Consider the following 18,199-nt stretch of genomic DNA (forward strand, 5'->3'; position numbering starts at 1 on the left):
CAGGGAACCGTGCAGAACAGAGCAGGACCTGCTGCTGACACCGGCCCCGACCCGGACTGCTGCTGGGGAGAGGAACGCTGTGAAATATGGGCTGGGCTGAGGAAGAATATTTGTCTTTCTCCACCATGTGTAGTTTGCATGTATGAAAAACAAGTTTACATCTTCCTTAAAGCAATATTAGCACAGCAAGTGGATGTCTTGTGCAGGTGCACGTTGCTTTGTGCCACATGCACAAGACATTTATCTGTTATTTCCCAATGACCAATCAACAGGGTCAGGGAGATAACTCACATGGCAGAGATCTTTATGAGAATCTCAACTCTCCTTTTTTAATGTCCTCAAATCTCCCATCAGCCCTCCTCTGAGCCAATCCTCCAGCCGGCCCTTTGACTCTGTAGCTCACCGCCGGAACACATTATGCACTATACACTGTAAAACACAGGTGTGTCAGCACATTCTGCTACAGCCAGACTGCCTCGAGAGCTATTGCTAAATGTGAAGTAGGAAACAGATAAATGTTATGCAACCTCTGAGACTGATAACCAAACAATACTTTGACTTTTCCTCACGTATACGGTTTTATTCCGAGGTATTTTTTTGTAAGCTGGTGATCTAGACTCAGGAGGAACGCACCAAAGCTTTGAACTGAATTTTTTTCTGCAACCGAAAATCTTCATTAAAACACGATTACTTGAGGGCGAGGGCTAATCCGCCCCCCTAAATCCACTTGAGTTCACGAGGCAGTAATGAAACAGCAGCAACCTATTTCTTTCTATTTAGATCCTGTTATTTGGGGGGATTTTCAGCAGCCAGAGCTCTTGACGGCACTGAGAGCCCTGACGTCAATGCAGCTGCCTCCCAGGACTGTGTCATTTATAATGAAAGGAGTCAGGCAAAGCCCACACACTAGCACACACACACACGCACACGCACGCACACACACAGACACACACAGGGAGGTCAGATGCTCGCAAGGTGACAAACATCAGTCAGGGCTCACTCATTTTCCTTAATAAATCACCTTGCCCCTTCAGCTCCCCTCCTCTTTATTCTGTCACATTTCAGTGATGCAGCAAAGGTTTATAAACCCTAAGAAATGTTTCTCGATAAAATCTCAAGTGTGTGACTCGTCTTTGCTGTAACATCCAGCCCAGAGGCTGCAGGAGCCGATCTTTCCAGGCACTACTGGGTCATCTGTACTGGGATTTTAGACTCTGGCCATCTGCTGGCCAGCATGTGTTCGGCGTGGACTCAGAGATACGAGACTGAGCAGAATGATGGGACGAATACCTACGAGTGCAGTCTGACCTTTAATGAAGAGACACACACCATGCAAAGCTTATGGTTTTTACTGCTTAATTTGCTACTCTGCTCTGAAGCTTTGTATTGTGTGTTCTTCTCACCACGTATGATGTTGTGTTGTGTCTTTGATCCTGTACTGTTTGCTATTGCGTTGTGTTTGTTATGACCGGTCAAGGGACTACATATGCAAATTAGCTGAAGCTATACTCTGGTACAGTGCATCAAATGGTGGCATTTATGTTTGAACTGTACATGGTCCGTTTTGAATAAAGATAGTTATATGCCAGCCTGGATGCAACACGAGGCTTTGCCGTGTAAATGTTTAGTTTTTGTGGTGTGTATTGCATTGTGAATAAGACAGAAAAAGGCCCATCTTGTTGTAAAAGTTCATTTTTCCTTTCTGCATTCAGAGCTTGAGCATTTGCTTTCAAGCTTCTTTTACTTCTTTCTTTGTGTGCAGCTCTAATCCTGAACAGTGCTGTGATGTCCTGCTCTAAAAAGACGCAGGAGGATGTTGTCATCGCACCCTCCTGTTGTTGTCATGGCAACCATTGATGTCATTACAGCATACTTTGGCCTGATGAGTGAATAGGCCTCTGATATTGTGATATTTTTACAGAAAAAAAGACGAAGACTATGCCACCGACTGTCCTCGTATCAGCTTCCTTTTCTTCCCCCGCAAGTCTGTGACAGACGGCCAGCTGAAGGTCTGCATGGCAGACAATGGCACTGAAAACATACTAAAAATAACTACGTTTACCTGGAAAATGCCGCTGTCTTATAGGGAAACATGCTGCTCTGTGGAAAGTGTGTCGACGCATCCCTTTGCCTTTTTTTTATCGTGGTGTTTTTCTTTCTCTCATACCAGAGCATGAGGTGTTGAGCCAGAGATTTGTTTTCCAGAGCTCATGGGAGGATCCTTAAGCCGCTGTCTTGCAACTCTGTTCACACAATCAAATTCACTTTGCATCGAAGGCAACAGATGCTAAATGTGAGGTGACGTCGAGAAATCTGATCAGTACGAGTGTGACCCATTCAGCAGTGGATCAGCAGTCTGATTCAGAGAATAGAAGAGAGAGCCTGCTCGGTTTCTATGAACAGACTGACCCCCCTCACCTCTCTCTCCTACCTCTGGTGGTGCGTTAGTGGGATTAGCCGTCCTCTGTCTGAGGGGCTGATTGGATTGACGTGTCCTCTCTCCATGATCCTTTCCACACAATCGGGGACAAACCTCGGCTCTGAAACAGTGTTGCGAAGTGCCTTTATTTTCTAGTAGCATGTTTCTGCTCTGGATGCATTTCCAGTCCAGATGTGAAGCTGAGGTCGACCAATCAGAGCTCGGCTCGGGACAAGCCCCCTTTTACGCAGCACTTTACTATCAGAAGGTGTTTGAGATTCATGTAGTTTGATGAATATTAACAGGCCATGGAGATGAAGTAAACGATGACGTCAGGTCGGCTCAGGTACTCATCATGGAGAAATATTCAGGCCCTCATCCTGCTCGTGAACACTAACGAGTTCTTCAAAGTGCAGCTGAGGATCACATCTATGTGTACTTAAGAAAGTATTGGTGTGTTTTGGTGTGTTTATATTCATCACAGAAAGGTGCTATGAAGTATACATTCAGTATTTAAATGGCGCATTATAGCCAATTAATAATTTTAAAACAAATTACCATAATATTTTATGACATACAACACTGTCTTTCTGAATAGCATTATTATGGAATACTATCAATTACATTGTTTATGGCATACTTTACATTGCATTTTTTAAATGATTTTCACACATACATACATTTTCTGACATTTTTATGGAAAACTGTACAATAAGTCTGTCTGGATTTATTGATAGTATACTATGACATTTTTTAGAGGAATACTTGTTTATGGGATACTAGATGATGGTAGTTTTCCTAACCTTTTCATCACATACTATATGATATTTTAATGATTTATTTATGGCATATTACAAAATATGTTTTCTATTTGTTTTGGCATACTATACTAAGATGATCCTTAGTATTTGGTTGTGTGTGTGTCTGTGATTAAGAGTGACTGTGAGCAGACATCTTGGTGAGTTTGACTGAAGTGTGTCTGTTGTGTGCGACATGCGAGTGAAAAACACAACTGACGCACTTGCAGTCTAGACAGAGGATTAGCCAACTGTGGGACGCATTCATCCAATCACGCAATGCAGCGTTGAAGATGCACCTGAGGAGATCTCCACCTTTTCAGTTCATTTTTTCATGATATTTTCAAATGACTTTTTATGGCATACCATGACACATTTTTTATGCATATACATCATGATCGTTTTTGACTTTATGTTTTTTTATGGCAGACTATACTACGTAATTGGTGACATTTTACAGGATACTATATATGTAGTATTGTACTTTGAAAACCTTTATGGGAACTATACTGAGATTTGAATGACACTTTACTCTGTCATACGATTTTCATGACATACTGTACTATGAGCTTTTGTTATGATCTGTTGAATGGAATATTAAAGTATGGCATTCTTTTGAATTTTTTATAGCACACTTAAATTGTATGGCATACAACACTGTGACATGTCTAAGGCACACTATGCTATGAATGTATTATTTAATGATTTTTGTGGTATACTATAGTATTTATATTTTTGGATGTTATATCAAACATCTCCTCTATAGTTGCGATTGAAAATATGAAACACATTTGTGACAGCATTAACCCAGTCAACAAAATGTTTAGTCGGTAATCGAAGTCTAGCTATAGAAAATATGAATATTCAAACGACGCAACAGAAACCGTCCTTGAGCTCCTGCTGGATTTATCGCCTCGGGAGCTTTTAGTTCTGGTATGACTCAACAGTTTATATGAAGCACTTGGTGTGATTCATTTTTCCAGGTCATTAACCAACGCCTACACCATGCAACCCCGGGGCGCCGTGAGACGGCTGCAGTTTGTAGTTACAGGACAACCGGATTATGTGGGGAAGAGTGTGGGAGAAAATACTCAGCTCTGTAACCAGGTCTCAATAACCAGGAGGAACACTAAAGCATCCTGTGAAAGTATTCCCAACACCCCAACTCACGTGACTCGACAACACACAAAGAAAACCTCCGACACAATACCTTTATGTTCAATAAACCTTTTTTAATCTCAACAGCAAGTTAGCTTATGTGTGGTCAACATCAATGAAGGGAAATATAAAAGTGGATTTCTATTGATAGATTGATGTTTTGTTTTATCAGCAGGAGGTGAAATTATGATACTTGGAAACACATCCACTTGAATCTTCATGACTTTAGTCTTCAGCTAGAGAAATATTGCTATAATACTTTTAAATGGCATACACTGATTGACCAACAAGAAAAAGCGCTGTAGAGAAACTGGCAAAGAAGCTCCAAAACTCCACACGGTGGGTCGTACAGGAAAACTTCTGAGGGACTTTGGTTTTGTACCTTTGTAAAACCTGGCTCTACTTATTTTCTGAAAAAAAGAAGAAGAAAAAGAAATAAGAAAAGGGTTCAACCAGAAATAATAGTGCTATTTAAAATCCTAATTTTGAAAATATGGAAAAGTAAAAGGCACACTGAACACTTTTTCACGTTCCACACAAAATTCACCTCGGTGCACCGAAGATTCACTACACCACTAATTTGTACAAAGAAGTGTTTCTCTGTCTTAGATTAAAATCAACAATCAGATAAAGTATTACCGTGTCTGGTCTTTCTTTGAAAGAAATTGGGTTTGTGTCCATAATTATATTATTGGCGAAGAGAGAGGAGAAAGGCGTTTCCTTCAGATTTCGGTCTGTTTCATCTTCCAGGATACAAACCGCTTCACCTCCTCCTCGCGCTACATCTCTTCTTACCCTCGTTGTCAAAGTGCTCCAGTTATTATCCTGTAGCTGTTCTAGCCCGGTGGCAAATAATCATCAAATTAGTCACTTAAAAAGGCAAAATCCACCCTGTGACACTCTTATACAATCATGTATTGTATTTATAATGTTTTGCTGAACCTTCCTCACACTCCTCTTTCTAGAGGACATCTTCAACGTGACCCACAAACTAGGCGTGAGCTCATTCCCATCCATAAACAGTGGGTGTATGACCGTATAAACATATCAATCATCTATAAATCTAAGGTTGGAACGATTAACGCAGCCACAGGACCGGTTCAGCAACGTGTCTCGGGGCTGTGATGCATTCTGGTCCAACAAGGCCATTGTTGCTAAGTCATTCGTACCTCTGTCCTTTTGACTGTTCGATGTCGGAGCCAAACGGGGAGTTACTCGCCATTTGCTCTCAGATCCTGAGACCAAAAACTTGGTGAAATATCTCCATGTGATTAATTAATTATACAAAGAATTATAATTAGATTAAAAAAAACACAAGACTGAAAAATTGTGCATTGCCAACAGTGTTACTCTGTGGTGGACTTAAAATCTTCAGCAATGAATTTGATCAACAACATATTGTTTACATCTTTAAATTGTTTTTCTAAATAAGCCTTTTGGACTGTTGGTCAATTTTAGGGTGGATTTTTCCTTTAAGTCTTGCACAGGACTGTAACTGTAAATAAATAGTTGGTCCACATTTTCTAGCCGTCATTTAAGACCGTTAACTGCAACTCTGAAGTCTTCTAGTCAAACCACATCGGTACTTTAGAGTCTGATGGAGGACTCTACGACATCGACTCGGTCCTGTCGAAAGACTGAGACCGACCGTTTGTTCCGTCGGCTAATCTGACAAACAAACACTCCAAGAGTTTAACCCAAGATCACTGAAGGTCGGGCAGTTTGGCAGATGGTCACAGTCCAATAATCTCGTAACATTCTAACGTTCGCTGTCCTTGTTATTCCAATGAAAAGTATTCTTTCTTCTTTTTTTCTTTCTTCCAATCATCATCATAATCATCATCATCATCATCTGTCAGAGAAGATACATCTGTGCGCTTCAAGTAGATTGAACACAGTCTAAGTGCTGTAAAAAAAAAGTTCTCTCATCTTGTTACAGATTCGCCTGTCAGTCAAAGAGCGGTGGTGAGCATGTATTCAAAATCCAGTGTCAGGTGACTGATATTCTGTTGGTCTTCGTCTCACAGCCGCCGCAATGTCAGAGAGGAAAACATTCTTTCATGAAGTGTAATACAGGAATCGTTACGGGGCCGTTCCACTATCATAAACATGAATAATCTATAACACAACACAGTCATGACTGGAGCATTGAGGATGTAAACCAGGATTATTCTAAAAGCTACGACTGTGCACTGAGGGGGAAAGCACAGTTTGTGTTACTTTGAAAGGAGACGTCAATACAGTGTTTGTCTTTCTCCGACAAATTGTGTCATGAATGCACAAAAGTTGCAGTATGAATTGTGCAAACAAACATAATCACACTCACTCTCCGTCTCCAGGCTTGTCCCTGCATTTCCAGGGCGAGTGAGGGGGAGATTATGTCCTGGTTACATCATCAGCTCAAGTGATGTCACTGCTGATGACTCAGGTCCCCGGGAACCAATCAGAGTTGGCTGTACAAGTGAGGCTTCCACCCATAACCCCTCAACATTAAGGATTAATATTGCTTCAGTATTGCCACAAAAATAGAATAATATTGACTGTCTAAAACACCACGACTTCCTAACCAAACACACGTTAATTACATTAGCCCTCATTTATCAGGCAAACAAACGCATGACCCACAATTCAACTGTGAAATAGACGTGTGGCCACTTGCCACCAGGCAAGTGTGTGCAATCGGATGGAAAGCTGGAAAGAAAAGTAGTTCAGTAGTGTAAGAAATAAATCAGGTTCAGTAGTTACAATTTATAAAAAAAACAAAAGAAACCAAAAACTATTATTTATGTCACGTGGCCCACACGAAAAGCCTGCAGCTACAGAATTGTGCGGTATATATTATTTTCATTCATCAATTAACTACAAAAATTGCTTGGATAGAGTTTAGCACTGTTAAGCACAGGCTCAACAATCTGGTGCTTCAATCTGCATGGTTGGGGTATTTGTTAAGGCAAATGACAAACACACGTGTATGTTAGTGTTGAAACATTATAAATATCGTCATTCACGCTTTCCTTTGCAGCCAAATTATTTCTTTAGAATGGACAAAAAACACTTTCAACACTTGAATCTGCGGTGATATCCATGGTACCGTGATAAATGAGGGCCATTTTTCGGGTTGTTCATTTGTTTTTTTTATATCTATTGAAATAATAAAAACAAACCCACAGAAGTGTTTTGAGAACCAGTCTATTGATGTAGAAGGTGTCCTATTTTAAATACAAAAAACACTGCCAGCCATTGTCCTTATGGTTGTCTGACAGTCGGTCCTAAATTAGTTCACTTTCGAACCCCTTCTCGGTGAAACGCTGCTCTCCGGCAGCACCTCCCCGCGCTGCACGGCCCGATCTTCACAGGTGTGACAACGTGACAGCAGCGGCCTCGCCAAGTTAGTACGGCGAAGCTCACATTGTGCCACATATTGGGCCTGTTCCTGCCTCACAGAGCTGATGAGGACAAAGGAGGAGAGGGAGAAAAGGAAGTGGCTAAGGGAGGAGTAGAAAGGTCGTCTGAGATTCACCACAACGAAGAAATGAAATTTGTATTATTCGTACAGAAATGAACACTTTTCCTTCCCTGTTGCTACGCTTGTGGCCTCCACTTACATCTCCATTCGCTCTGCTCTTAGTGCCGTGTAGGTTCTCATTGCTTAATACTGCTTTCTATTAACCCCTTCAGCTGGCTTTAGTTGACCAGTACAAAGCCATGCTGGGAGTCCACGGTCTCCATCATCTCGCTGTCCAGGAGAGAGCCCTGCAGCTGCTGCAGGCCCAGGCTGGCTGACTGTCCAGCCCCAGCCTCTCCTGGAGCAGGCGGGGGCAACAAGGCGGGGTCCAGTGGGAACTCATACTGGTCTTGGTGAAGACCCTCAATGGAAGGCCCCAATACCTGCTGCTCACAGCCCACAGGGTAGCTGAAGCCCAGGCTGCTGGCAGAGGCTCCATGAGGCAGGGGGTGGTGGAGCTGGTGGTGGAGGTGAGATCCAGGAGGCAGCTGTTGGGTGTAATGGTGGTGGCTCATGTAGGGGTCATAAACCAGGCCCTCGCCCGGCTCCATCAAGGGGCTCAGACTATGGGGATTGCTGAAGGGAGGCGAGGCCTGAGGACTGCCCTGCTGCTGCGGCTGAGGCTGGTGGGCGGCTGACATGGGCGGGCCCCGAGGGGAACTTTGAGTAGCTGCTGGGTCCAGAGCAGGGCCTCCTGTCGGGTAGGATCCTTCAGCTATCTGCATCTGGTTGAAGTACACCGGCAGCCCCATGCCTTGCGGCTGCTGCAGGTACATCCTGTTCTGGTTCAGCCTGTGGGGAGCGCAATAGATCCCACTTAGACCAAAACAACACTTTGAATCAACACAACCAAAAGCTTGCAAAAAACGCTGAATTCAAACATGGTAGTTTCTGTCCGGTATAGTCGCTGTCTATTTGTTTAACAATTTAAAAAGGCCTGTTTTGCTCATTGACGGTTGGAGAAACAGTTAACCAATCAGAGCTTAGGATATGGCATTAATAACGGGGACACCACCTGCCTACATAGCTAGCTTGCCACAAAGCTACATTCAAGAAAAGTAGCAACACAAAAATGGTAAAAAAGCATGGATGAGATTTACACAGCTGTACAGAAATAGCAATTCATAAATTGACATGTTTCACAGCACTTGCCCCTTGGGTAGCATTGACAGCTGCTACCCGAGGGGCAAGTGCTGTGAAATCAAGCTCATGCAGCAGTACCAACAACTGCAGTTCTTCAAATGGCCACTTGGGGCCAGTGCCAAAGGAGAGACAACCCCCAATGACACCCATGTTTAAATGCCCAACTATACAGCTAACTATTTTGATATAATTCAAAAAACAAAATGGCCTTTCAGTCTGGTATCAGGCAAGGTAGGTCTAGCTCTGACACCTCCTGTAGTTTCATCCCTGGGTGTTTACAAAAGTTCAGCTCTGTGACTAGAGAGTAATCTAACCAACTGTTTTTAATTGGATTTATTTGCATTTAAACAAATCATTTTTTTCTCTGAATACAATCTTTTAGCAGAGAAATGTCACCAAAGCTAAATGAACACAAGAGAAAAGCACTGAAAAGGAAATGTGTGGAGCAGACATATACAGTGTTGTTTACCTGTGTTCCTGCAGCTGTTGCTCTAAACTTCGAGTGTCCTGACAGAAAAGTTGGCAGCTAGGAGGACTGTTTGCTAAGACGTTGGCCTTTGGAGCACAAGAGAGATTGGGACTGATGACTGTGTTCAGGATAATTATCATGGTTACAATGGCTACAAACCGTTTCATTATTGTTGCATTGGGCAGATCCCATAACCATTTCATTTCTAAACGATATCCCTGAATGTTTCCCGAAACGGCCGTTTGGCTGAAGTGAGGAAGACCGGTGGGTGGAGTTGGTGTTAGACTGTACCTGTAGTCTATGAGTGAGGTACTGTGTCTCTAAACTCTGCCTGCGGGACAGGAGAGGTGGCTGCGGCCCACCTTGGTATAAAGCTAGGCCCTCCTGCTGCTTGGACGCCTCACCCTTCAATCAAAAACATAAAGCATTACAACAAGGAACGTTTATGTTCATTTACACACATGCATGTGGACACACTTATCCCAGATCCCCTCTCCTGTCGGCTAATGAAGCTGTGTCAGGGTCTGGGTGCTTCATCATGGGGTCTAACTGGATTATCCATGTTGTCTCTTGCCCAAATGCCTGTGTGGTGACTGATCAGCCAGATGCCTTTCTCTAAATGGCATGCACCACAGGGATTACACAGTAGTTAAATGAAATGAAAGCAAATTAAAAGGATGATGGAGCCAGATCATCATAACCAACAAAGAGCTGCGTTATTGCATTATGAGAGATGGACAAAAGGACAACAGCTAGATATTGTCTGCTTCTGCCATGGATTTTGTAGTTTAAAAGGAAAGCAGTGACATTTTCCCTCAAATGGTTCCCCTTGCAGTGTTTCTGTATGTGTATGCCTGTCTTTGTGTGTGATTGCAGCTTGGGCCCATTGAGTGCCAGTCACTACTATGGGTAAGTCTGACTGACTTCAACAATGGCTGCACTTTGGCCTAGGCTCCGGCCCGCAGGGGGACAGTAAACAAACCACAGTTGGCGGCCTCTCCTGGGGTTACACAACAGCATGGGTGTATGCTTTTTTTACTTCTATTTCTGGGAAACAGAGGATAGAAAAAGGACTGAAGCCGACTGATAACGGTGTTGGGAAGAGAACGATTTTGAATGGGTTTGAGTGAAGGTCTGCGTGTGTTTTTGTGTGATTATGCAGTAAGACTGACCTCCAGGAGGTTGTGAAAGTGGTGCTGTGGTCCCAGGGGGCCCATGGAGGCCCCTTCCCCGGACCCCATCTGCTCCACCAGCATCTGGACTTTATTCAGCTCGAGGATGCCTTTGGTCCTCGCCAAGTTCTGGAGGTGCTGCCTAAACGCAACCAGACCTGAGAGCATAGAACAATCCCCACAATATAAAGTCAGTTGTTATTCTTGCAGCGGATCAATAGAATCACCGCTCTCTTCATAATAGGATATCTGCTGCTCCATCCTCTCAGGGAGTCAGGCTTAATCCTCACTGACGTAAGCAAACTGGCTGACCGGGTGGCACCTCTCATCGCCTCTACTGACGCTGTGGCTGGATGTACGTCATGAGCCACTGTGGGTGTGCACATGTGACAGGTCTTTGTGAGCGCGCAACAGCAAGTAGCTCTGATAAGACCATCCAGCGGTGACGAGCTCTTGCTGTGAACGATGGGACCTGACTCACTGTGATGGTGGGAGTTATTTTAAACCATAGTCAGCAGTCTGACGCAAGAAGAATCCACTGCATTTACACTCGAAAGAGGATTACTGAAAAATAAATAAATAACCACAAATACCAACTGGGAATGCACAGTGCAAGGAAAGTAAAAAATTTTTTATCTTTAATTATAGTTTCTATTTGGCTTAAGGACAGGTGCTCGCTCTCTCTCTCTCTCTCTCTCTCTCTCTCTCTCTCTCTCTCTCTCTCTCTCTCTCTCTCTCTCTCTCTCTCTCTCTCTCTCTCTCTCTCTCTCTCTCTCTCTCTCTCTCCCTCTCTCTCTCCCTCTCTCCCTCTCTCTCTCTCTCTCTCTCTCTTTCTAAAGTGGAAGAAAAGCAAGACAGGGAATGAGCATTTACAAAGGGAGAGTAAGTGAAAAAGAGAAGGGGGGAGAGAGAGAAAGGGGGGAGAGAGAGAGAGAGAGAAAGGGGGGGGGGGAGAGAGAAGAGGGGGGGAAGAAAGAAGGGGGGGGGGGGGGGAGACTGAAACCTTCAAAAATATCTGTGATTCATAATGTGAATCATCACCGTTGTAGTCATCGAGAGACTGGAGAGGAAAAGAGATGGGACGAGAGAGGAAGAAGAGACAGGGATAAAGAGTGCGTGAAAGAGAGGGGGAGCGCAAACGAGAGAGGGAATAAATAAATAAATATATACACACATACATACATACATACATATACATATACATATATATATATATATATATTATATACATATACACACACAGTATGTGTGTGTAGGAGGGTGTGACGGAGCAGCTGCAGCAGGGGTGTTGCGTCTGTGTCATGGGAATCAAAGCTCTTCCTCTTGACTGGTGCTCCGTGGATCCAAGAGGCTCAGACATATGCACGTTGACACTTTAAAATCAAACTGGGTAGTGACTGGGCTTTAAGAAACCGTGTTGAATCTGGCACCTAATTGACACTTGGTGTATATACGGCTGATCGTGATTTCAAAGCATTTCTCTCAACCTGTCTTGTTCACTTCCACTTTAGACAGTTATTTATCTTTCACAGAATATCTTTCTGCAAAGCAGGAAGAACACATGAGAGAATCTGTGTCTGCTGCATATGAGTTTGCCTCTTTTAAAATGACAGCGTGCTCGACAATGTCAGACACTTATCATGGCAAACATTTTATCTATCTATTCTATATATATATATATATATATATATATATATATATATATATATATATATATATATATATATATATATATATATAAATAAATAAATAAATAAATAAAACAAATAAATAGGGAACCCAGTTGGTAGGATTCTATATATTATAGAAGTGTTTCTAATTTCGATCTACACCATTTAATTTAATGCGTGTGTTCAGTGACACATGAAGCGAAGAAGGTTTAGGTGGCATTATCAGCAAGAACCTCCATCTACTTTCACCCTTGCACTTAACCCATCATGAAGTCAATGTAGTCTGAGCGCCTACAGAGAAGTGGGTGATTTGAAAGAGCGTCCAAAGTGAAGAATGGATGGATAAAGAGGAAAGAATTGAAAAATGAACACTGGTGGCTCTGACCTTGAGTGAGAGAGGTGTCGGAGGCCCGGCGTCCTTCTCTGAAGCTGATGGGGGAACGATTGTGCGCCTCCCTGTGCTGAGAAGTCAGCACAGCCATCGCCGGGTTGGCGGGCCGAGCGCTCATGAAAGGGGTCGGGGTAACACCGGGGGCCGAGCTGTTGGCCGGCACCGCTTCACTGAGAGACGGGGGATCGTCCAACAGGCCGAGGTCACTTTGCATGGAGCCCATGTCGTAGCCCATGTCCGAGTCCATGCTGCCCATGGAGGGGTTGTGGCCAATAGCGAATAATTTACCTGGGGGATAAAATTGTTGTCATCAAACAGCTTCGTTTTAGCAGTAGATGCATGTGATGGACCCTGAACGTGAGTATTTGATCAGGTGACATCAAACCTTGGTTCGAAGGCCCCGGCTGATTGGTCACCTCAGAGAGGGTGTGTCGCCGCTGGCCAAACCGTGCCGTTTGATAGGCTGAGAGCAGGTGGGGTGGCTCATCGTCTGTGTCGGGCTCCTCGGTCTCGATGCCCTCATCGATTGACGTCTCCATCATGTTGCTAGGCGACGAGGTGGACGACTTGCGGAGGACAGTGGAGGGAGGCAGAGGGTCCAGCAGACAGCCGTTCACCTAGATGAGGGGCAGTGATGAAAAGGGACAGAGAGATAGATAGATGACTATACATTCAAGATTTACTGAAGAAAACAGCTCCAAGCTAAAGGAATTAAACCCCTTTGGCCCAATCAGGCCTCTTAATCACACATGCACAAAGGCGAACAGCAAACTGAGAACGAGGGCTCCATTAGTCCACTCATCACAGTTGGTCTCATACTGGGAGTGTGTGTGTGTGTGTCTGTTACAGCAGGCAGGCCTGTGTGTGTTGGTGTAGAGGTGGAGGGTGGGGATAAAGGAATGCAGGGCCAGGAAGTGAGCTTTGCCTGAAAGAGCTGTGTGACTGACACACATGGACATAAATTCACTCACACACACAGACAAAGATAATCTGCATGAGTGGCCGCAGTAACCGGAAAGCCTGGTGTTGGTCTTGAAAGAACAACTTTGCTCAATTCTCCATCTGTTTTCTGTAGTTTGCTGGGATAGGAATGCTGTTACCACACACACACACACACACACACACACACACACACACACACACACACACACACACACACACACACACACACACACACACACACACACACACACACACACACACACACGAGAGAGTGGGGGTCGTAAGGGGGAAATGAGGTTAGAGGATGAAGAAGTGCAGAGAGAAGAAGCTGAATGGAGAAAAAAAATAGACAAAGGAAAAAGAAAGCCAAAAACAAAAAAAAGCTGTGTGTTGGGTTAATGGGTAGGAGGTCATAGCGGCGAGATCACTCGAGCAACCCAGCAGCTTCCTGTCCATGTGTGTTCACTCAGCTTCGCATTAGGTCATATCATCATCATCATCATCATCATCACAGGACCGCTTACATAACAGGCTCCATTTACATGCACATCACACTTTATTAGAGCCAGAACATGGGGTGGGAGGTAATTTTCTTTTTAAGAATGCGTATGTCTGTGTGTCTGTGGGTGCGTATGTGTGTGCGGATGGGCATGTGTGTGTATGTGCGTAGCCCCGCAGGTGAGTGAGCAGACCACTGATGTCTGTGTTCTGTAATTGTTGGTCAGCTCAACAACAGGCCTGAAGGAAAAAGTTGCTGGTTGGCACAAATAAAAAGAGTGAGAGCATTGTGTGTGTGTCTCTAAAGAAGACGTGCAGGACAGGCAGCTGTCCTGTCTGATGTGAGTGCTGGCTGAGTTCTTACATAAGAGAACAAGTCAGCTGCTCTCTGTCAGGTTAACCGGGCAACCCAGCGTACACACACACACGCACGCACACACGCACACACACACACACACACACACGCACACACACACACACACACACACACACACACACACACACACACACACACACACACAAGTGGGTATGCTTATCAAAGTGTATCACTGTCAAGCTCATCGGGAATTTTTTATGGCCATACTTGCAAGTTGAAATTGACCATAATAACGGCATTAAGTGAAACCTCCAGCTGTGTTCACTGGGATTGGACTTACTTTGGGTGTGTTGACATCCTCCACCAGGAAATTCTGCTCCAGGAGACATGCAGTCTGGGGGAAGGTGAAGGCATCGGAGGAGGCTTGGGGTACAGCAGAGGAGCGCAGCAGACGAACACCCTGCGGGAGCAAACCCACCTGCGCTGAACCGCTGTTCGGCTGCAGAGAAGGAGAAAACGGAGTCTTTGACATCACATCAAAGAACCTGCTCCAGTTCACGGCCAATGCTTAACAGCACCCTCGATAATAATGTAATTACGTCTAAATCTAGCTGCTGTGAATATCTACAGGATTAAAAATCCTAGATGTTGAAGAAAATGAATAGAGATAAAAATGAATAGAGATTGCAAAGCGTTGCTGAGAAAATAAAATAATGAATAATGTAACATTAACATCAAGGCTTGGCGTAAAATACTAGAAGAAAGCAGATGAAAACAGAACCTGGCTGGATAAATAAATGAATGGTCGTGTCCGTCTGTATATTTGTTCGTGGGTGCAGGTGTGAATAATACAGCTTTGATCAGGGAGGCGTGGATAGTAATCTCTGGACACATTATTCATAACCCCTTGTCGGCGTGACACCCAGTGGCTACCTTGACGACGGCCTGTTCGGCGATGGTGCTGGGCCTTCGCTGGCGAGCGTCGAGCCGTTGATCAACGGGGAAGCTGCAGCGATGGGCCTTGAGCCGCTCCACCAGCAGGTAGTAGATAGCAGCAAAGTGGTTGTAGCTTTTGTTCTGAAGAGACTGAAGGATGACGGATAACATGAATGGCGGCGTCTCTAATTGAAGCGATTACCAAACCACACCTTCCATTGTGGATTACTTCAATTAGATTTAAAATATGCTGAAAAACTACTTCAGTTCTTTCCCTGTATGAAATTATTGCAGCAGCTAAAGAGCAGAGTATTGATAAGACATAAAATACACAGAATGTATTAAAGAAAAGCAGAACATCAAATATACTACATATAAATTACAGCCTCCTTGTCACACTGACAGAAATACTGTTTAATGAGTGGATATATTTTAATATATACTTTTTGCTGTATATTACAAAATAATTTGAGTAATTCAGTAATGAATTACAATGCAGGCAAATATCAGGGCCACCGAACTACCAGTATATAATTAAGATTATAATATAATTAACAACATTTGCCCCTGAAAAATAGCAAAGTAGTTGTAGTGTAAACGTTTGTAGTACTGTTATCTGTGCACTTTATTTATATTCTATTGTAAATGTAATACGTTTCTATTTCTTGCACTGTGTTGATTGTTTTAATGTATGCACCACCCGCCAATACAAATTCCTCATATGTGTAACATACCTGGCAAATATATGGTTCTGATTCTGAAGTGGGATAAAATAGGCACCCAACTCCAAGAAGCAAAGATTTTACTTGAGGCTGGTCTACAGAATCAGGACCTTATTCCACACATTCTTATCCTTCTTAGATCTGTTATTATCTTGTTCCCTTGCACACTTTCACCATTCTGCTTGGATGCATATAGTAAAACCATTATCTTGGTCACAGTCAGAGGCTTTGACCTTTAAACCTCATCCCTTCACATCCTTGTTGAATAAATAAAGCCGGCTAAGTCCTTACCTCTATCGTCTTGTGCTGGTCGATGCCGAGGCTGTGCATCAGGCGAAGGACTTGTTCGCTGTACTCTCCCATACCCGCCTCGCCCTCAGTGGACAGAGGCTGTTGGTACAGGACGGGCCTCGGTACGGGGGCGTACAGGGCCATCCACTTGTGCTCCTTGATCTGGACCACAGACAGACGCTTTGATGGGTCCAGTACCAACATCCTGCGGATCAGGTGCTCACAGTCTGCGAGGGGTGGGAGAGACCGATCATAGAGGATGTGAAAAGGTTTTCATAGCCTTTCTTGTTTTCGGATCACCCCTTTTTTGGAGAGGAAGAGGTTGTTTATGTTCGATAACGCTGAACACTTCTTCTGGTATAAGCTATGATGAAGCAAATTGAGCCATAAAGCATCATGTCCTTAAAGTAGCCCAGGAGAAGTGGGGCAGAAATAACACTTCAGAGCTTAAAATCTGCTGAATTCCTCCCTCTGTTTTCTCTGCCGTCACTTCTGAGCAGCTCATCTGCACTCTTTTTTTGTAACTTTCCTCCCCTCCTAATGAGAGCTCCTCACCTCTGATTTGTGGCGAGATGAGTTTGACGTCAGACACAGCTGGGTTCTTAACAAGATTATAGTTCCCCTGGCTGTGCCTCTCTGGCCTGCCTGCACTGCATTCCTGCCCACCACACAGCATCTTTACCCAAATACCTTGCTGTTAATGCAAAATAGGTGTGCATTAAAAAAATAGGACATGCAGCTGGTGATCATTGCCTTAATCTAAACTACGTTTTTAAATAGAAATATGCATTTAAAATGAATTCTCTCTACTTTTGGGTTTTAATGCTGATTGAAAATTAAACTTTATGTGCTTCAAGTGACTGAAGATGTTCTCTTTTTGAAAAACATTGTTTAATCATCATATCGTCTCTAGATTAGTATATTTGGACAATTGTAAGTCACAGCAATAAAATAAGTCACAGCAATAAACTTCACAGGTCAGTCCTTTATGGCTATTACCTTTTTTTTGATTTTAGAATTCACAAAGAGTTGTCTATACACATTGGAAAACTTCAGCAGGTCACCTTCCCTTATTGTCCTGCTCCATCAATGTCCACAGACATCCTGTCTTCTGTCACAGAATAGAGCTGCAAAAATTCAATAAGTTGTCAACTAATAAATTAATCAGCAACTATTTTTGATAATTAAATCGGCTTGAGTAATTGTTTTGAGAGAAAAAAAGTCAGAATTCCCCTGATTTAATGAATATAAGAATATTTTCTGGTTTCTTTAGCCCTTTGTGACAGGAATCTGTGTGTCTTTGAGTTTTGGGAAACACAGATTTATTAGATTTGAAATAATTTTCTGACGTTTTATAGAGCAAACATTTAATTGACAGATTAATCATCAAAGAAAATACTTGTTGGTTGTAGTTTTAGTTCATAAGCCTATGGGCATGGCTGCCAACAGAAACTCCCTGCTTCACATTCTTCCCAGCTGCCCTGCCGCTCTCCTGACGTCAGCTACATCACCTTTTTTCTACCTCGTGCCTGGCAGTCCAGCCAACTAAATTCTATCCCCATTGTGTAGAAAACCAGTGTGTCCTTCAATGCACTTTCTCCCCATGCTGTGGCATTTTAGCAGATTGGGCAGCTGCTAAATTACAACATGCTTCAAATACAATACAGTACAGTACAATTAGTTTGACCCAGAAGTTACTTAGGCTTTGCCATGCAACGGTTGAAGCTGAACACATTTTTCAAAGCCATTAACCACCAAGGGAGATTGGAC

General features: G+C 43.4%; 1 protein-coding gene across 1 annotated transcript in view; it reads right to left on the reverse strand.

The window, feature by feature from the left end:
- Positions 1–4,438: 4,438 nt before the first annotated feature.
- The window catches only part of sik2b (salt-inducible kinase 2b), a 42,859-nt gene continuing 29,098 nt past the window's right edge, over positions 4,439–18,199 (reverse strand). Inside the window, exons 7-15 of the mRNA XM_079224984.1 lie at positions 16,430–16,656; positions 15,414–15,566; positions 14,821–14,979; positions 13,110–13,341; positions 12,719–13,012; positions 10,664–10,821; positions 9,783–9,896; positions 9,492–9,577; positions 4,439–8,671 (exon numbers count right to left, since the gene is read on the reverse strand). Of these exons, the coding sequence (XP_079081110.1) occupies positions 8,059–8,671; positions 9,492–9,577; positions 9,783–9,896; positions 10,664–10,821; positions 12,719–13,012; positions 13,110–13,341; positions 14,821–14,979; positions 15,414–15,566; positions 16,430–16,656 (2,036 nt within the window). The 3' untranslated portion in view covers positions 4,439–8,058. The remainder of the gene's footprint in view (positions 8,672–9,491; positions 9,578–9,782; positions 9,897–10,663; positions 10,822–12,718; positions 13,013–13,109; positions 13,342–14,820; positions 14,980–15,413; positions 15,567–16,429; positions 16,657–18,199) is intronic.

The sequence above is a fragment of the Taurulus bubalis genome (assembly GCF_910589615.1).
Source record: "Taurulus bubalis genome assembly, chromosome: 10".
NCBI lineage: Eukaryota > Metazoa > Chordata > Actinopteri > Perciformes > Cottidae > Taurulus > Taurulus bubalis.